At 35.2% G+C, this 21,889-nt stretch overlaps 1 protein-coding gene across 1 annotated transcript; it reads left to right on the top strand.

Moving 5' to 3' along the window:
- Window positions 1-1,735: 1,735 nt before the first annotated feature.
- Window positions 1,736-21,675, top strand: LOC117719188 (solute carrier family 7 member 12-like). The gene is made up of 4 exons (XM_034517336.2): window positions 1,736-2,487; window positions 14,986-15,117; window positions 16,840-17,201; window positions 20,681-21,675. The coding sequence occupies exons 1-4, from the start codon at window positions 1,821-1,823 to the stop codon at window positions 20,936-20,938; spliced, it is 1,419 nt and encodes a 472-aa protein (XP_034373227.1). The 5' UTR covers window positions 1,736-1,820; the 3' UTR covers window positions 20,939-21,675.
- Window positions 21,676-21,889: the final 214 nt, after the last annotated feature.

The raw sequence follows: 21,889 nt of genomic DNA, 5'->3' as shown, positions 1-21,889 counted from the left end.
ACAAGAAAGTCAAAAGGAAAATAGAAACATGATGGGCCTTTCCCAGTAGCTCAGTAGTTCATCTTGCTGCCCCTTGCATCACCTTATAAAAGCTCATTCATACATTTTATTTATCTGAGTTGGCTTTTTGTTTGTTTCAGGATGTGTGTGTGTGTGCGCGTGCGCGCGCTTGCGTGAGCACACGCCAGCTTGCATGTTGGTGTATAGTAATTGGGACAAGATGTCCTCTTATGCATCCAGGGTCTAGAACTTGAAATCTGTTGCTTATTTCCTCCCATTACCCATACTGACTTTGGCACAGCAATTAAACAAACTGTATCTAGTAATGTTTTGCCTCCAAAAGTACCTTTTCGAACTGCAGAAAATATTTTTTCTGATTACTATCAACTAACATGGCCAACAGCATATTTGATATTTTTAAAATAATTAGCAAGATTGTTTTCCTCTCCCTCCTAAATGGGATTGAAGCATCCTTACCTGGACTCTTCAGCTCTGTTTGTAAAACTTCCTTAGTTCTATAAATTGAATCCTTGCTATTCAGTACTTTTGTCTAGTATCCAATTATTAGTGAGTACATACCATGCATGTCCTGTCCTTTAGGGTCTGAGTTACCTCACTCAGAAAATATTCTAGTTCCGTCCACAGAGGGAAGGAGGAAACAGGATGAGAGAGGGAGCGAAAGGGAAAATGGAGACATGATCAGGTATGTGGAAGGATACAGGAAAGCTTTGAGGGTGAGCAGAATAAATGGAAATATGAAACATGGGAAGGGAGATGGGGAGACCCTCTAGAAAGTACCAGAGACCCAGGGGGGTGAGAGACACTCAGGACTCAAAAGGGAGGACCTTAGATGAAGTGCCCAACAGTGGGGAGAGTTAACTTGTAGAATAGGGCAGTAAAAAGACAAGGCATCAAGTGGAGGGATGGGGTTGCCATCTCATAGTCAAAACTTCTGACCCAGAATTGTTTCTGCCTAAAAGAACTAGGGACAAATTTAGAGAAGAGACTAAGGGAAAGGGGGTCCAGTGACCAGCCCAAATTGGGACCATCTCAAGGGAAGGAGCCAAAGCCTGACACTATTACTGATGTTATTGTGTACTTACATACAGAAGCCTAGCATGGCTGTCTTTTGAGAGGCTCAACAAACAGCTGAATGAGACAGGAGCAGATACTTAAAACCAACCATTGGACTGATGTCAGGGACCCCTGTGGTTGAATTAGGGAAAGGTTGAAAGAAGCTGAGGAGAAGGGTGACCTCATAAAAAGACTAAGCAGAATCAACTAACATGGACCCCAATGCTTTCTGAGACACTGAGCCACCAACCAGGTAGCATACACTAGCTGATCCAAAGCTCCCAGATACATATACATCAGAGAGCTACCAGGTCTGGACTCAGTAGGAAATGATGCACCAAACTCATTGAGACACATGAGTTCCTAAGGAGTGGGGAGAGTTGTTATAAAATGAGGGGGACATTCTCTGGAAGACAGGCCAGAAAGATTAGGATGAGAAGCTGTGAAAGGGCAGAACTGGAGAATGGCAATGACTGGACTGTAAAAAGAAAAAAGTAATACAAAACATGATTAACCAGAAATCTGTTTGGTATGGCGTTACAAAGAAGTCACAATTCTGCAGAATAACTCAGAAGTTAATTATTATCAAACCCAAGTTAGGCTAAGATTTTTTAAACTTTTATAAAGAACAAATGCTTAAGTAAAGACAACACCCTGTTTGAGAGGATTTTTCACAAATTGACAAAGAAGCAACATAAAGAAAAACTGCATTTTTCAGTACTTGAAAGAGCAAAAAACGCATAACCATGCAACTCTTGAGGGCACTAGGATTCTTCCACGTAAACATGCTCTTACTTAGTGCCACTCTGGGGACAGGGATTTTTGTGACTCCTAAAGGAGCATTAAAATACTCCTCACTGAACATCCCTGTCTTCTTAAGTATTTGGGCAGGCTGTGGCATGCTGGCCATAATGAATGCTCTCTGTCTTGCAGAGATGGCAGCCACCTACCCTGTGAGTGGAGCATCTTATTATTTCCTCAGAAGAACTCTTGGATCCTCTGTTGCTTTTCTAAGTGTCTGGATTAAACTTTTTAGTCATTTTTCAGGCATTGGTTCTCTGTGCCTGCTAATAGCTAGTTCTCTAATCCAGTGTTTCTATTATGGGTGCCCAGCTCCAGAACTAGCAACAAAATGTCTGGCTTTGGCTGTTTTGTGGTCAGTCGGAATTCTCAATGCTCGAGGGATAAAAACAGTGGCTTGGTTTAATACCATCAGCAGTTTTATAAAGCTGAGTGTTCTTTGTCTCATTTCTCTAACTGGGATTGTGCTGTTAGTGATTGGCAAAAAGGAGAATGTGTCCAGATTTGAGAATGCTTTGGATGCTGAACTTCCTAACGTCTCACAGATTGCAGATGCCATTCTCCAAGTGTACTATTCATATCTAGGATCATCCATCCTCATCATCTTAGCAGGTAAATCCATTCTTAAAACTATCTGTCATTACACAGAAGGAATTGTCAATAGTGGGTAATTGTATTCATAAAGGAAGCATAGAACGTAAGGGAAAGGCTAATATGATTGTATCGTGTTGTGTAGTGAAATTCAATCTTCTCTATAATGGTGTTATAATTAAAACACCCATGTATATTCACATATGTAGACTATATAGACTTTACCTTTCTTCAAGTCAGATCTTTTGTATGAACTTGGGGATGCTAAGTATGTTGATAAGAGAATTGAAATTATATTATATTCTCAGTTTTTTATGTAATCCCACCATCTTGAATTTAGCAATTCTATAAGGAGTATACTAGTAAAATTATATTTATAAAGCTATTGCATTTCTCAGATTTTAATACATTTCACCTCAACTTGGAAACTTTGTTCTCTTCCCAGAAATACCCACTCTCAGGCTCGTTGTGGGTCACCATCACTCTTAGAGAATTTATATAGAAAACTAAATTGTGCTTTCTTGTGTATATGTCACTAGGAATAGTAAATTACCAGATAAGTTTTATTCCCTCATATGCCTTATGGAACTTTATGTTGTTATACACTTACCTAAATATGTTTAACTGATATGTCTCACTACTGAGCATTTCAAGTGTCTCTGATACTTTCATACTAGAGAAATTGGTACAATGAACATTTTTAAAAATTCAACATTTTTCTCTATATAGCAACACTTCTCATCCTAATGTCACGGTACCAAGAGAATTTAATAATTATTGCAAACCAATCTGCCTAAAATATCTAAAAGATTTAAAGAAAGATATTCATTACATATTATGTTCATTTTAATTTTTTTATTTTCTTATTGATGGTAGATCCTCACATCCTGATCACAGTTTCCCCTCCCTGCACCCCATTCATCTCTTCCCCATCTCTCCTCCTCCTCAAGTCCACTCAACCTGCATTTTCTCTCAGAAAAGATCAAGCTTCCAAGAGACAACAAGAAAACACACAAAACTGCTTAATACACAGATTGAAGACTTTCATTGTGGCATATTAATAGTTATGTGTCTCAATTAGAACTTTTATATTGTTGTGATAGAAACAACCATGACCAAAAGTACAAGTTGATGAGGAAAGGGTTTATTTCACCTTACAATTTATAGTCGATCATCCAGGGAAGATAGGGCAGGAGCCTGGAGACAAAACTGATACAGAAACCATGGAGGAATGCTGTTCAGTAGCTTACTTCTCATGGCGTGCTTAGCCTGCTTTCTTACATAATCCAAGGCTACCAGCACAATGGTGACACAACCCAGAATGATCTGTGCACTCCCAAATCTTTTTTTAAATTGATATTATATTTACATTTCAGATTTTATCACCTTACCCTATTCCTCCCAACACCCAGGAACCTCCTATCTCATCCCCCTCCTCCTACTTCTATGAGGATGTGCCCCCACCTACCCTCCCACTCCCACATCCCCACCAGCTAATTCCCCCCTGCCCACTCGGTGTTCAGCCTTCATGGGACCAAGGATCTCCTCTCCCACCTATGCCTGACAAGGCCATCCTCCCCTACATACACAGATGGAGTCATGGGTCTCATCCTATATGCTCCCAGGCAAGTGGTTTAGACCCTGGAGAGCTCTGGTTGGTTGGTATTGTTGCTCTCCTCATGGGGGACAAACCCTTTCAGCTCCTTCAGTCTTCTCTTTAACTTCTCCATTGGGAACCCCTTGTCAGATAACTGGTTAGCTGTGAGCATCTGCCTCTGAATATGACAGACTCTTGGGCAGATCTCTAAGGAGACACCTGTATCAGGCTCCTGTCAGCATGCACTTCCTGACATCCACACCTTTGGTGACTGCACATGGGATGGATACCCAGGTGGAATGGATAAAGACAGTTTACCACAGGCTCACCCACAAGCCTTGGGTGAATAATTTCTCAGTTTAGGTTCACTCTTCTAAACTGACTAGCTTGTGTCAAGTTGCCATAAATCTCAGCAGCAGACGTGTTATTGTACTCTGACATAAATTGGTCTCCCCCCACTAGCTGTCTTCCACTCTCTCTGCCACCCTTTGACTATTTGGCCTTCTTCCTGATAGTTTTCTTCCTGATAGTCTGTTTTCTTATCACTTGTATTGTTATTCTTTTCATTCCCCTTCCTCAGCAAGCCTCCACTTCTTTCATGAATATGTTTCTATTTTTATGACCTACAGAAACACATATATACTTATAATTATATTTTATATGTTTTAATTGAAGTAGAATTATTTCAATTTTACCTGCCATTTTCTCCCCCAGATATGTTCCCCCACACCTCTCAAATGTCTTCTCAAACTTTCAAAGTTGAAGCCTTTATTTCTTTATTATTATTTTTCCATACAAATACTCATATAAATTCAAGCTGCTGAATTTGGTATATATATGGCTTAAGGATAAGTATTATGCATTAGACAACCAGAAAGTTGGATCGTTACTGAAAGAGTAATTTTCCTTCTCCAGTCATTGGTTGCTTATCATTCTTTGCCTTCTGAGAGACTCTGAGAATTTCTGATCTCACCTTAACATATTCATGGAGACTATATTTTTCCAGTATTATATATTCAGTAATTTTTAAGAGGAAATGTTTCAAAGTACACTTTCTAGTATTCTAATTTCTACAATCTCTGCATTGCCTTTTCTCCTTGATGCCCAAACTACAGATGTAGGAGCTATAATTTAGATGTAGCCATTCAGGCTGAGCACTTGTTTGTCTCTGTCCATTAACTCACTAGTCCCAGAAATCAGTCTAGGTTTCAACTGCCAACCACGGTTTCTTTCTTACTGAGTGAACCTTAAGACCAATTGTGCTTACATTATTTGTTGCCATTGATATATTATAAGTATCACTAACAGTGAATATTGGCATATTAAATATATATTATGTGGGAATGAGGTATTTTAGTTCCTTTCTTCCTTAGTTTGTTGCACAGCATTTTCTGGAATCATGGAATCTAGAATGCAGGGGAAAGGTTTCTGGGTCAGACCCATCTTGAATTATATGAGACATGTGTTTTAAGTATGTACCTTTTAATATCTTTTTAGGCAATAACAGCCCACACTCAACCCATGAGAGACAATGAAAGAATTTATCAATAAACTATATTGGTTTGGGGGTCGATGGCATTGCTCTGACTGACCTTTGAAATGTGGTTCTTGTGTCTAGTATTAGGATTTTTTGTATTCTGTTTCCTTTGGAAAGTATTGTCAGCCCAAGTGCTTTGATTTCTATTCATATATATATATATATATATATATATATATATATATATATATATATATGTAATATATATCATATAATTTTAGAAAAATATGAAGTAATATGATTCCTTGAAGCTTTATGATATACCACCTTGATGTTATGTTTTTTCCCATCCCTCTGTATTGACCTCCTTCCCTTCTCCCTATTCAGAGCCCCTTCTCAGTTACTGGGTTTGCTATTGCCTATCACCTATATCATGCTAGTCACCTCTCAACCTCCTTCCCAATATAGTCCCTTTATATTTTCCTGATTTCTGGAACTAGGAAACACAGATGACAGATAACATGCAGTGATGTTTCTCTTTTGGGATTTGTGTTACCTCACTCACTCAATATATCTTTTCTAGGTCAATTGATTTTCCTGAAATTTTCATAATTTTATTTTTACTTACAGCTGAATAGTATTCCACTGTTTAGACTACTATATTTTTATTATTTATGTGTCTACTGAAGGGCACTTAAAAATGGATATATACAGGCAGAAGAGTGGAATTAGAACCATTTTTATCACCCTGCACAAAAATGACATCCAAGTGGATTAAAGACCTCAATTTGAAAACTTAAACACTAAAAGTTCTAGTATAAAATGTAGGCTATATTCTAAAACATACAGGTGTAGAAAAACCCATTTTAAAGAGGACTGCACTTGTCAAGAACTTAATGGTTACAATAAACAACTGGGACCTCATGAAATAAAAATGTTTCTGTACAGCTAAAGAAAAAAATCTAGTTTGGAAGAAACCCATAGAATGTAAAAAAAAAAATTGCTAATATACATCTGATAGATGCATAAAAATAAAGAAATATATTTATTGGATATTTTCTTTACATATTTCAAATGTTATCAACTTTCATGTTGATAACATGAAATGCCTCATAATTGCCCAAAAGCATAACCCCCTCCCCCTGCTTCTATGAAGGTGTTACCCCAACCACCCAACCACACTTTCCAGCCCACTCATTCCCCTACACTGAGGCATCAAACCTTTTCTCTCATTGATGCCAGAAAGGCCATCCTCTGCTACACATATGGCTGGTGCCATGAGGCCCTCCATGTGTGTTCCCAGGCTGGCAGTTTAGACCCTGGGAGCTCCAGTTGGTTGGTATTGTTACTCTCCCCATGGGGAAGCAAACCCCTTTAGCTCCTTCAGTTCTCTCTCTAACTCCTTCATTGGGAACCCTGTGATCAGTTCAATGATTAGCTGTTAGCACCCACCTTTGTAAATGTCAGGTTCTGGGATCATGAACTTCCTGACATCCACAACAATGTCTGAATTTTGTTACTCCACAAGGAATGGGTCCCCGGGTAGGGCAGTCTCAGGATAGCCATTCCTCCAGTCTCTGCTCCACACTTAGTCTCCACATTTGCTCCCATGAGTATTTTGTTACTCTTTAGAAAAAGGACCCATGTACCCACACTTTGGTTTTTCCTCTTCTTGAGCTTCATATGCTCTGTAATCTTTGATATTGCGAGCGTTGTGGGTAATAGCCACTTATCAGTGAGTGCAAAACATGTGAGTCCTTTTATAATTGGGTTACCTCACTGAGGATGAAATTTTCTAGTTCCATCCATTTGCCTAAGTATTTCATGAAGTCATTGTTTTTTAATAGCTGAGTAGTAAGTACTCCATTGTGTAAATATAACACATTTTCTGTATTCATTCCCCTGGTGAAGGACATCTGGTTTCTTTCAAGCTTCTGGGTGTTATAAATAAGGCTACTATGAACATAATGGAGCTTGTGTTCTTGTTATATGTTGGAACATCTTTTGGGTATATGCCCAGGAGTGGTATAGCTGGGTCCTCAGGTAATAATATGTCCTATTTTCTGACGAACCGCCAGACTGATTTCCATAGTGGTTGTACCAGCATGCAATCCCACCAAGAATGGAGGAGTGTTCCTCTTTCTCCACATTCTTGTCAGCATCTGTCACCTGAGTTTTTGATCTTAGCTATTCTGACTGGTGTGAGGTGGAATCTCAGGGTTGTTTTCATTTGCATTTCCCTGATGACAAAGGATGTTGAATATTTCTTTAGGTGCTTCTCGGCCACTCGAGATTCCTCAGTTGAAAATTTGTTGTTTAGCTCTGTACCCAATTTTTAATAGTGTTATTGGATTGTCTGGAGTCTAATTTCTTCATTTTTTGTATATATTGGATATTAGCACTCTAATCAGATGTGGGATTGGTACAGATCATTTTCCAATCTTTTGGTTGTCATTTTGTCCTATTGATAGTGTTCTTTGTCTTACAGAGCTTTGTAATTTTATGAGGTCCCATTTGTCAATTCTTGCTTTCAGAGCATAAGCCATTGGTGTTCTGTTCAGGAACTTTTTCCCTGTGCCCAGGTATTCAAGGGTCTTCCCCACCTTCTCTTCTATTAGTTTCAGTGTATCTGGTTTTATGTGAAGGTCCTTGATCCACTTGGACTTGAGCTTTCTACAAGGAGATAAGACTAGATCAATTTACATTCTTGTACATGCTGAACTCCAGTTGAACCAGCACCATTTGTTTAAAATGCTGTCCTTTTTTCACTGGATGATTTTTAGCATCTTTGTCAAAGATTAAGTGACCATAGGTGTGTGGGTTTATTTCTGGGTCTTCAATTCTATTCCATTGATCTTCCTGACTGTCTCTATAACAATGTCATACAGTTTTTATAAAGAAAGATATTTCAATCAGCAAAAGAACTTTGTTGGCTGAGGCGGTTGGATTTCTGAGTTTGAGGCCAGCCTGGTCTACAGAGTTAGTTCCAGGACAGCCAGGGATATACAGAGAGACCATGTCTCAAAAAAAAGTACTGGGTTATATTTGTGATGTTTGGGGCACTACTGTATTGAACTCTTGTCATACCAGTTGTTATAGTTGCTTTCAGGTTGCACAGCTTGGTAAAACTTATAATTACATTTTTGCTGTGGTGCTCTGTCATAAATACTTCCAGAACCATGAAAACTGGCTTTGAAACTTGCTTTATCTCTTCATGTTTTATGACTCAAGTGTGTAGTGTCTTCAATAATAACATGGCAATAGATAGTAATTTTTTATAGGTGTGTTGGGTGGGAAATGTTATGGACAGTTGCAGATAGAGAGCTCCAAGAACAAAAATTCACCCATTATTGGCAATGGGATTGTTTGTTTGTCCTGTCTAGTCTCTTATTGTCATTTAATAGTAGTGCAATAGTGCAATACCATTCTCTCTCTCTCTCTCTCTCTCTCTCTCTCTCTCTCTCTCTCTCTTGCTCTCTCTCTCTCTCTCTCTCTCACTCTGTGTGTTTGTCTGTCTCTGTCTCTCTATGTGTGTGTTTATGTGTAAATATATTCCTATATTTGGAATCTTCTATAACCATATGTATGCATAGTCTTTTATAAACACTTTTAATTTATTTCTCCTTTTCAGGATCCCCCATCTATCTTCTACTCCCACCATTCACCATGGTTTAAAACTTTCCTTTATCTGTTACTCTAGTCAAACATTTTTAAGTTTTTATGTACATTCTAAATCCCATTTCTCCATGAGTCATAAAGCAAATTAAGGTTTTTTGCAATTTGGTATGCTTTATATTTATTGTTTTGATGGTTTTCTTCAATTAGATTCATCATATCTACTTTTATGTGGAGAACCTTAATCTACTTAGACTTGAGCTTTGTACAAGAAGATAAAAATGGGTCAATTTGCATTCTTCTACATGCTGACAGCCAGTTGAACCAGCACCATTTGTTGAAATGCTGTCTTTTTCCCACTGGTTTTAGATTCTTTGTCAATGATTAAGTGACCAAAGTGTGTGGGTTCATTTCTGGGTCTTCAATTCTATTTCACTGATCTACCTGACTGTCTCTGTAGCAATATCATGCAGTGTTTATCACTATTGCTCTATGTTATAGCTTGAAGTTGGAAATGGTAACTCCCTCAGAAGTTCTTTTATTGTTGAGAAGTTTTTGCTATCCTGGGTTTCTTGTTATTCCAGATAAACTTGAGATAAACTTTTTAGCTCTGTGAAGCATTGAGTTGCAATTTTGATGGATATAAGACTGAATCTGTAGACTGTTTTTGGTAAGATGGCCATTTTTACTATGTTAATGCTGCTGACCCATGAACATTAGAGATCTTTCCATCTTCTGAAGTCTTCTTAGATTTATATCTTCAGAGACTTGAAGTTTTTGTCATGTGGATCTTTAACTTGTTTAGTTAGCTTCACACCAATATATTTCATATTATTTGTGGCTATTGTTAAGAGTGTCATTTGCCTAATTTCTTTATCAACTCATTTATTCTTTGAGTAAAAGAAGGCTACTGATTTGTTTGAGGTAATTTTATATCAAGCCACTTTACTGGAGTTGTTTATCAGCTGTAGGAGTTCTTTGTTGGAATTTTGGGAGGCAACTAAAGTATACTTTCATATCATCTGCAATAGTGATATATGGACTTCTTCTTCCCAATTTGTATCTTTTGACTTCCTTTGATGTTCTAATTGCTCTGGCTAAAACTTCAAGTACTATATTGAATAGATAGGGGAAAAGTGGACATCCTATTCTTGTCCTGACTTTAGTGGGATTGCTTCAAGTTTCTCTCCATTAGCTATTGGCTTGTTAGTCGTACATTGTTTTTAAGATGTTTACATATGAACCTTGACTTCCTGATCTCTCTAATCCTTTTAGCATGAAAGGAGTTATAGTTCATCAGTGGCTTTTTTTGGCATGTAATGAGATGATCATTTGGTTTTTTTTTTCTTTCAGGTTGTTTACATAGTGGATTATGTTGATGGATTTACATATTTTGAACCATCTCTGTGTCTCTAGGGTGAAGGGCTATTTGATTATGGAGAATGATTGTTTTGATTTGTTCTTGGATTCTGTTTGCAAGAATTTCACTGAGTATTTTTGCATCAATATTCATGAGAAAAGTTAATCTGAAGTAATCTTTCTTTGTTGGGTGGTGGTATATGTATCAGTGTAACTATGGATTCATAGGATGTATTTGGCATTGTTCTTTCTGTTTCTGTTTAAAATTGTTTGTGAAGTATTGGTATTAGATCTTCTTTGAAGGTCTGATAGAATTCTACACTAAAACTATCTGGTCCTGGTGATTTTTTTTTTTTTAAGCTGGGAGACTTTGAATTATCGCTTCTATTTCTTTGCAGGTTATAGTATTATTTAAATGGTGTATCTGATACTGATTTAACTTTGATACATGATATCTCTCTGAAAAATCATCCATTTTATCTAGAGTTTTCAGTTTTGTTGAGTATACACTTTTCTAATGAAATGTGAAGTTTTTTTAAATTTCTTCGGTTTCTGTTGTTATCCCTCAGTTTTCATATCTGATTTTATGTGGATACTGTCCTTGTGCCTTCTGGTTTCTCTGGCTAAGGGTTTGTGTATTGTGTTGATTTTCTCAAACAACCAGCTCCTGGTTCTGTTTATTCTTTGTATAGTTCTCTTTGTTTCTATCTGATTGATTTCACTCTGAGATTGATTAATCCTGCCATTTACTCCTCTTAGTTGTATTTGATTCTTTTTGTTCTAGAGCTTTAAGATATGCTGATAATCTGATAGTGTATGCTTTCTCCAATATCTTTATGGAGGCACTCAGAGCTATGAGTTTTTCTCTTATCACTGCCTTCATTGTGTTTCATAACTTTGGGTATGTAGTGACTTCATTTTCATTAACTTCTATAAAGTTTTTAATTTCTTTCCTTATTTTTTCCCTGACCAAGTTATCATTGAGTAAAGCATTGTCCAGCTTCTATGTGTATGTGAGCTTTCTGTTGTTTTTGTTCTTGTTGAAGAACAGCCTTAGTCCATGGTGATCTGATAGGATGTATGAGATTATTTCAATCTTCTTTTATTTCTTGAGGCCTGTTTTGCGATTGATTATATGGTCAATTTTGGAGAAGGTACCATGAGATACTGAGAAGAAAGTATATTCTTTTCTTTTAGTGTTATCTCTAGGTATCTCTTAAGTCCATTTGTTTTATAACTTCTGTTAGTTTCATTGTGTCTCTGTTTAGTTTGTTTCCATGATCTGCTCATTGGTGAGAATGGGTTGGTAAAGTCTCCCACTATTATTGGGTAAGGTTCAATGTGTGCTTTGAGTTTCAGTAGTGTTTCTTTTACAAATGTGGTTGCCCTTGCATTTGAGGCATAGATGTTCAGAATTGAGAGTTCCTCTTGGTGGATTTTTTTTTTTTTTTGATGATTATGTAATGTCCCACATCTGTTTAAATAACTTTTGTTTGAAAGTCTACTTTATTGAGTAGTAAAATTGCTACTCCACTTTGTTTCTTGGAACCATATGCTTAGAAATTTTTTTCCAGCCTTTTACTTTGAGGTACTGTCTGTCTTTGTCACTGAGGTGTGTTTTCTGTATGCAGCAAAATGCTGGATCCTGTTTGTGTATCCAGGCTGTTAGTCTATGTCTTTTTACTTGGGGAACTGGGTCCATTGGTGTTAGTAAATACTAAGGACCAATGATTATTACTTCCTGTTATTTTTGTTATTAGAGGTGTAATTGTGACCTTTTGGGTTTACTGTGAAAATGGCTTCTTGCTTTTTCTTGAGTATAATTCCCTTCTTTGTGGTGGAGTTTTCCTTTTATTATTCTCTGTAAGGCTGGATTGGTGGAAAAATATTGTTTAACTTTGGTTTTGTCTTGTAATATCTTGTTTCTCCCTCTATGGTAATTGAGAAATTTATTGAGTATAGTAGCCTGGGCTGTCATTTTTGTTCTCTTAGGGTTTGTATGACATTTGCCCAAGATTTCTGGCTTTTAGCATCTCTGTTGAGAACTCTTCTGTAATTCTGATGGGTGTGCCTTTTATGTTGCTTGACCTTTTACCCTTACTGCTTTCAATATTATTTCTTTGTTCTGTATATTTGGTGTTTTAATTTTTATGTGATGTGAGAAATTTCTTTTCTTGTCAGACCTATTTGAGGTTTTTATAAAAGTAGTTTTTCGTCTCATCCTAGGTTACTGGGTTATCTATTCTTTGTTTTTTAGTTACCCGAACAGTGTTGGGTATAGGTTTTATCTAATGGGGTACACTTTATATAAAATTGGTCATTGGTTGAGAGCTCCCAATAGCTTTGTGCCAATATTTATCTGGCAATTTTTGCAGACAGGAAAAATTGAAGGCCAATTTTTTTGTATCTGAGTTGGAGTTCACATTTCCCTTTCTATTGCCTGAAAAGTTCATTCTCATATCACAATCATTTGATGTGGGCATTTTATATAGGCGCCAGCTTAACCGCTCCATGTACAATGAATTCTGTGAGTATTTCCTTCAGCCTTTGCTGTCCATTTGTGTAGAGCAACCTGTTGTGTTTTCAATAATCTGGGTTGTTTGATCCTTTCCGTGGGATACCTTCAGCCAATATAAATTGGATGCAACCCAGGACTGGAAGATTCATTTGGAAACAAGAGATAGCCAGCTGAGGCTTCATCTCACTCATAATTTTGAGATTTTATTAGGATTTCTTTTATATACATTTACATTTTTACTGCTCTATGTTTTCATAACCTTCAAATCTTCCTCACTTTTAGATGTCTCTTTCTAAAATTTCTCCCTCAGCCACACCTATTCCTTTTCCTATCTGAGTCTTCTGATACCATCCCACTCTCTGATCACAGTCAAACTAAAATAAAAACTCTGCTATTTCTACAATCTCAGGGTAATATATGTGTCTCCCAGTCTTTTCCTCGCTATATAACTTTTATCAATTAACAGATTGTAGCTTGTTTATCATTCATGTAATGGTTAATATCCACATATAATGAAATATAAACCGTATTTATCCTTTTGGAACTCAGTTATCTCATCACATTATTGTTATCCATTCCTCTTTTGAAAGAAATATCAGATGTTTCCAATTTGAGACTAATTTGAATAGAGAAGAAATGAACATGGTTAAGCAAGTATCCTTGTGATAGGGTGTAATGTCCTATCATGGCAAAAAGATGCATTACTGAACAGAACATCATTAACACAGGCCCTAAGATCAACAGTTAACAAATGAGACCTAATAAAACTAGAAGGATTCTGTAAGGTGAAGGGCACCATCATGTAGAGAAACTGGTAACTACGGAATGGGAAAAGTTTTCTTTGAACTTTACATCCAGTTGAAGGATGATTTCTAAAATATATAAGAAACTGAAGATACATTGTATTAAAAACAAAATAATCCAATTAAAAAGTATAGTACAGAACACAGAATTATGTGTAGTAAACACAAAATTCTCAAGAGAAGAAACTCATTTAGCAGAGAAAACTTAAAGAAGTGATCAACATCATTAGTCCTTATGAAAATGAAAATCAAAATTACTTTGAGATTCAATCTTACACTTATCTGAATGGCTATTATTCAAGTGCATCTCATGCCAGTGAGGATGTACAGCAAGGGGGAACACTCATCTATTGCTAGTGCGAGTACAAACTTACACAGCCAGAGCTATAAAGAACTAGAAAGAGTGAGCGAGCTGAAGTATTATGAGTAGCATTTGTTGATGATACTCTGCAGTGTGACAGCCACAAACTGTGCAATGTGCTTGTGTTATGTCCTCATATTCATGGCATATGCATTATCCAACATAATGGAGCACTGTGATAAACACCTCAAGTTTGTTATGTATTTGATTTTGAAATAGCATTTGACATCACATATCCAAAACCTTTTTATTGTTGCTAACTTCTCATGATCCCACTTTCAGCTAATTGGCCTCATATGTGATCATAACTCACACTTCGAGAACCTGAGCTTTGGGAACACTACCTAAATAGCAGTGGATATCAGAGAATACACTAGATAATGTCATTTACAAATTTATTATATGAAACTTATAGAGTTAGATTCTGAGAAAAGATTAGTGATTATGATGGAACAAAATGGTGTTCTAAGCATTGTCACATCAGTCATTTTGTTCTACAATAAGTACCTGAAACAGAGTACATATGTATAGACTCTTGTGTTGGGGAAGCATTTAAGATAACTAAGCACTGTTTTACATTCCTTAGACACACTGAATAAATGAGTACATGTTTAGGATATTTAAACATCAATTCTTCTGGCTCAGTAAAAGGAAGACAATAGACAATCTTTAGTGACAAAAATTATTATTTTATCAGAGACCTATTGGCACTACTTTTATTACATGGGACCTTGGAAACTTCACATTCTCGGTGTATCATTTTCTAATGTGTTTATTTCTTTTTCTTAGGAGAAATAAAAAGGCCAACTGAAACAATTCCAAAAACATTAATTTATGGTCTATGCTTTGTGACTGTGTTATACTTACTGACTAATATATCATACTTGACAGTTTTGACATCCACGGAAATCATCTCTTCAGGTATGATAAAGTAAATTTAAATAGGAAATAAATGCCTCTGTGTACTCAAGAGAAAAAAAGACATGAGAGAGTTTAATGTTCTGGTAAGGAGCATCAACTTGGGACAGTTGGACCTAAAATTGAGGTGGACTAACGTCACAGGAAATAATGACCTTTGTACAAAACATCAGGCAATTTATACTCTGAGAATTAAGAAGAATCACATAAGTAAGAAAACACATTCCAAGAACAATTCTGTGTTTTGTAGAAACTGAGGTCACAGGACTCTTGTTTTTTGAAGTGTTTCCACAACCACTCAGTACTTTCATATGGCACCGTTGAACAATGTCCAACAGGAATGAATTTTATGAGTTGTATATATGTTTGTTGTATCTAAAGTGATATAAAAATATGTTTTGAAATTTTCAAAGAATCTAAAAGAAACACAGTTACATTAATAATCTGTTAAAAATAATCAATCACATTTTAACAACTAAACTATACAACAAGTAGTATGTGTTCTAAGTACCAAAACTAAAGCAACTAAAACTAAAATTAAAAAAAAAAAAGATGAAGACATGAGTAAAGAAAAAGATGAGAATACACATGAACAAGCAAAGCAAGAACACAGATAGATACTATGTTTCATCTTTCACAACACATCTACATCTTTACAATAAATTTAGCTGTCCAAATAAGGAACAGCTTGTTAGTTTCTTAGATGCAGAAACTAGTGCTAAGAAGTTAGGTAACACTGTCATTTGCATCTGTCTGGAACTAGACAGACAAGTGACTCACAGACAGTTCTTAGACTCATTCTCCACATCGTAGCACACTGTTGCAGTCTAGTATATTGTTAATGTGAGCAGTAATTTAGTAAATATAAGCAGCAATTTTAATGATTTTCTGTTCAAAAAAACAGTCATCTCAATCCCACTAGGAGTGTGGACCTTTCTTCGTTCATTAATCAATGTCTGGGCTTTGTTTATCAAGATACGTTGTCAGAAATATATAAAACCCTTTCCCGACAAGTAAATACCTATTCTGATTGGAACCAAACCTTCAGTTTTTCTTCCATGAAAATATTGAGTAAAATTTTATTCCACAGGACGGCCATTGAATTAAAACAGTATGTTAATCAAAGGAAGGGATACACATAGTTTTTCTTTACGATAGTTTTGCTTTCATATAGATGGTTATAAAAATGACAGAGATGCATAAGGAATTTGTCAGGGAATACCTACTCAAAAAAGACAATGGATTGGTATATTTACAAGAATATCTGCAACACAAAGAAGTTATTTGAGGGAGGCATGAAATTGCATAATTATACAACTGATTCTCCAGTATAGTAGCTGAGTTTTAGATTATTTGTACTGGGATATCTCTATCAGGCAATGTCAGTGCTCCACAAATAGGATGTCCTTTTTTTCTGAGTATCACTGACAAACAGGTGGATTTTGCTAACATATGAGATAGGGACAATAACAATCAGGAGAATAAGAATTCATTTTTCTGCCACTGATTTGTCTTGAAGTTCACAAATATCCACTTCTAATGTGCTTTGTTGAATAAAAACAATCAAAAGACACAACATATTCAAGCAGTAAGAGACCCTTCTAGAAAGAATTTGCCAAGTCATATTATAAAATGTACAACTGCAGGAAAAAACAGAATACTCTGCTAATTTAGGTCAAGCAAAAAATAACTTTGACATTCTGAATTTTCATTTAACCTTTGTAGATTCTGTTGGTGTCACTTGGATGAATAGAGTCTTTCCTTCGATACAATGGATAATTTCTTTGTTGATCTCAGCTGTCCTACTTGACTCTGCTTCTTGTGGAATAGCTTCAGCATCAAGAGTATTCTACTCTGCAAGTCAAGGTGGACAACTTCCTTTAATCTACTCAATGCTTAATGACCATCACTCTCCAGTCATAGCTGTCATTCAGATTGTTATTTTATCTTCTGTTGCAATAATATCTTCAAATATAATCTATTTAGTGAAATATGTCAGTCTAGGAGCATGGTGTTTGAATGTGTTGCATATGATCGCATTGCTTAAGCTAAGGTACCAGAACCCTGATCTACCAAGACCTTATAAGGTAAGTCAACATGAAAATACTAGTGTTGAATGTCACCTTGTTCAAATTCTGTGATAGTCTTCTAACCTGTTGCAAACCCCGTATGTGAAGCAACTGCGCTATGTCATCCTTTCCAGCTTTTGTGATATGAGATATTTGAGGATTCCTTTTATTGTATGAAATATGAAAACATATACTCTTCAGGGAAAAAAGATGTCATCATTATCAGAAAGGGTGAACTTATTCAAAAATGAGGCTCTGAGATGACAAATTACATCTGGTAAATAAAAGTTGCTTTTACAAAGGGGATATATATTATATATATTATGTTAGAGTAATTTATATAGAGAAATTTATAATATATATATACATATATATATATCAGAGTAAAAAGGAAGCATATATACATCGTTCAAGATCAACATAGAAATTTCATTTTGTTGAGCACAATTTAGTGAATGTGATACTGTCACATAAATTTTACATATCAAAATCTTATTACATGATATTTTTTAAAGTTTTACTTAATTATTTTATGTATATGAGTACACTTTATCTGTCTTCTAACACAACAGAAGACGACATCTGATGCCATTACAGATGGTTGTGATTCACCATGTGGTGGCTGGAAATTAAACTAAGGACCTCTGGAAATGCAGCCAGAGCTCTTAACCACTGATCCATCTCTCCAAACCCTAGGTGCCATTTTGACATAAAAAATCTGAAAAAAAAAATTAAGTCCTTATTTAGATACTAACTTTCTGACAGTATGAAGTCACTGAAAAACTGAATAATAACTAAGCAAAAGTATTAAATAAAATAATTTGAACACCTATACTAAGAATCTATTTGTTATCAGACATTATAAAATGGATATACACAAAATGTACATAGGGAAGTAAATGAAGTCTTCTGTGTAACAACATAACTTATAAAACTGAGAGACAGTCCCTAAAAACACAAAGGCTAAACATGTCCATGTGATATTAGAATTCATTTAGGCACACTTGTTTTCACAAAGAGAAAGAACTAGAGTTAGAAACATTGTCATGCAATAACAAATAGAACAACAACTTGAGATAGTACCTCCATAAGAGACAGAGAACAGCACTTTCCATTGACACAGAAAATTGAAGGCAAAACAGACAAGATATTCAGTACATTCAAGAGCTAATGTCTAGTGAACAAACTTGTATATCATGAAATGTCAGTATTTGGATGACGGAATGGTTTAATTTATTACTGCTAAAGAGAAACCACTTAAATTCGTGTGTGAAATATACTGTTATTTAATATATTAGTAAGAAATGTAAATAGAAAACAAAGAATGTGGGGCAAAACCACCAAATCCATCCTCTGTGACATCCTGGTATGTCAAAAGACCATTACAGATGAATTAATCATTTATGAGGCAGTCTCTGAGTTAACTTTGAAACAGACTACAGCTGGGGATCTAAAGTAAATTGCATGGAATCTAATTTGGGAATTGTTCTCTTAAAAAAGTAAATTATAACACTTGGATTGAAGCAACACTGATTTTCAGAATATTTTGGAAAGAAAAGATATTCAAATAAGCTCATAGTCCACTATACCTTCCATTGAAAACTTTTACTCAGAAAGGACCTCATACTGAGTATCAAACTTAGAGACTCTTCTGTTGCCAGTAACGGATATGACACTGTCTGTTAAACCTTCAGGTGTTTCTTTGATTACAAAGCCCAAGGGAAATTACAGATGGCTATTACCATCAAAATTTAAATCATATTTTTAAATCAAATTATTATGAGGGTGTTTGAACCATCGAAATGTTGATGTATTGCTAAAATAATGTCTTAAAAGAGACACCAAAAATCATAAAATCATCATCATATTCTACTTTGCAATTATATATTCCAGACTATGATATTGTGTTACAGTTAAGATTTTCCACTAAGATACTTATCAGTTATCTATAAATTGGTAATTTGTAGGTGAGGAAGCACCAGAAATATATTTCTTAGAGACAATGAGAAAAGACAAATAATAGTAATGATTGAGATCTACACAATAAAACCCACATCTTTGAAATATATAATACTGGATTTTTAAAATCTAAACACATCAAAATTATTTCAGGTCACTCATTAGAAACACTAAATGTTTTGAAATCATAGGATGTTATATTTCAAACTCTGAATGAAAGTAATGCCTGAGAGTAGAAAAGAAGGTACTGAGGGTGAGCAGACACAACATAGAGTAGAAAATATTATTTGAAAGAAAAGAATGGGGTTATACAACAAAACAAGTTTTGTTTGAAAGCAAATAACAGCTAACCAAGTTTGATACATCCAACAAAACTATCTTATAAAACTAATGGGCCAATAAGGATATTTTAAGACAAAACATCAATCTGTGGGGAATGTACTTAAAAGAATACTATATGTAGCAGATGAAGAAAGACTATCACTATCATGAAACCACCAAAAAGGATACACTTCATGGGAGGAATATAATCACAAAGAAGAAATAGAAATGAATCCATCATTACTAACATGGTTAACAAGTAATCTCCTCATACAAATAGAAATAAAAAATAAAGCACAATCATCCAGAAAACAGAAAAATAGAAACAAAAAACAAAAAATAAACAACAAAAAAAAACCAAAATAAAAAACAACAAAACAAACAAAATTTTAAGTTTTAAGCCATTCTTAATGTTAAATCAAGTACAAACAGCCTCGAATCTGCAAAAGAAAGGAAAACACTGGGTTAATAGATGACAAATAATATATAGCTGTGTGGCATCATTAAAAAACATATCCCATTGGCAAAATCAACTGCAAGTTAATAAAAATGTTTAAAACACCTTATTGAGCAAAGGAAGGTTGAAATCTATCAGATGTTTATATAGAACTACAAAATTCAACAAAGTGATTAGTAAAGCACTACGAATTAGTGAAATGAACAAGTCATCAGGAGTGTACACGAATAGCAAACACTAATAAATGATTGGCCTTCTCAATTTCATTTTAAATCACTAAACACTAATGAGCATGATATATCAGATAGTACTGCTGTAATAATGTTGAGTGACTTCCACATAGCACTCTAATCTTTACATAGTACATCCAAACTAATAATTAGTGAAGATATCTTTAGAATTTTCTATTTAATATCGATGAATTATTCTTTTTTTCTCAAAAGTCTAAAACTTTGGGTAACAATGCAAGCCTTCAAAATGTAATATATATATTACATATGTGCGTGTGTGCATTTGCTTGTACATGTGAGTATGTGTGTGCATGTGTTTGCATATATGTTTGTGTGTGTGTGTATAAAACACTAAAATGAAGTAGCCAGAGGAACTGTAGGAATACATAGAATTTGGAGAAGAGCAGGCCATCTAAGAGCCATCTGAGCAAAAAGTAACTCCCATGCTCTTCATTCTGTAACATATATAAGGCCCCCTTTGTATCCTACCATGACATTAAAAAAAAAAAAATCTTCATTTTCTTTTTCAGGTGTGGCTGCCATTTATATTTGGATCTATAGCTTCATCACTTTTCCTCATTTTCACTCCAGTGATTCAGTCTCCTAGTGTACAGCATGTCTATCAAGTTGTGTTTCTTTTCTGTGGACTTCTGTGTTATTGGTTTCAAGCTAACCTTAATAGACATGCTGTTTGTTTTGACACAATCACTTGCTACTGCCAATTGCTCTTCAATGTCTCCCCATCTGAAGACCAAGAAAAATTAATTCCTTCTCTAAATCCCGCATAAAGAAGTATATTTGAAAAGAAAAAAGCAAAACTTTTTAAAAATGAGTACAATTTTATTGCAATTTTGGTTTTAGGCACATATGCTCTTAAACACATGCTTGCTCACATTATGCCCATCCCCCCAAAATTGCTGTAAATTTTCAATTCCACCTCTTGAACATCTTTATCTTACAAATAATTGGTAGAAATAAGATTAAAGTTTACAAACACAAAGTAATTAAAAGAATGTGGAAATTTTATTTCTCATTAAGAGAGATGTGTCTACAGTGTTTTAGCATGTTGGCAAATGATTTTTGCCACACACACACAAAAAAAAAACTTAAAACTTTTAGGTAGAGTTGTCACAAGTCATATTTAGCATATTTTAACTAAAAGGAAAAGTTTGTGTAATGTGCTGCATATGCAAAAAACTGATGGTACTCTATTCACAGAGTGAGAGTCAATGATTCATCTCTGGTTACTCTCCCTGTACACTGATAGACTTCAAGAGTGATGACAGATACCACACAACCTTCAATGATGAAAATGTGTTCTCACTGATTATTCAGAGAAAGTTACAAAGCCCTATCTATACTGCTAATTTGAAAAGTTTATAATGCCCAGAAATCTGAATGACTATAAAGTTTTTCTTTGTGACTTAACAAGTAATGATTCCTGGCCTATTGTAATTTATGAGGTATTTGCATATGCAGATTTGGGGGAGACATAGCGATTATGACAACAAACAACTTTGAAGGAGACCACATAGCATCTGGTAAAATATGTTTTTTTTAAAAAAGTACACTGAGTTCCTGTCTTATGCAAATAAATTTAATGTAAAAAGCAAACAACATGTAAGACATACAAGAAAAAAGGTGCATTTCTCTATTTTGATCAGTACACACACACACACACACACACACACACACCACTGAATATAACTCTGTACCCCATAAATATTGTCATTGGTTCT

The sequence above is a fragment of the Arvicanthis niloticus genome, chromosome 13, assembly GCF_011762505.2.
Source record: "Arvicanthis niloticus isolate mArvNil1 chromosome 13, mArvNil1.pat.X, whole genome shotgun sequence".
In the NCBI taxonomy this organism is placed as follows: Eukaryota; Metazoa; Chordata; class Mammalia; order Rodentia; family Muridae; genus Arvicanthis; species Arvicanthis niloticus.
The sequence above is the reverse complement of the archived record's forward strand: the minus strand, read 5'-3'. Positions and strand labels throughout refer to the sequence as shown.

Coding starts and splice junctions, on each gene's coding strand:
- LOC117719188 (XM_034517336.2), top strand. CDS start 1,821: ATGCAACTCTTGAGGGCACTAGGATTCTTCCACGTAAACATGCTCTTA. Junction 2,488..14,985: donor CATCCTCATCATCTTAGCAG/GTAAATCCATTC, acceptor TCTTTTTCTTAG/GAGAAATAAAAAGGCCAACT. Junction 15,118..16,839: donor CACGGAAATCATCTCTTCAG/GTATGATAAAGT, acceptor TAACCTTTGTAG/ATTCTGTTGGTGTCACTTGG.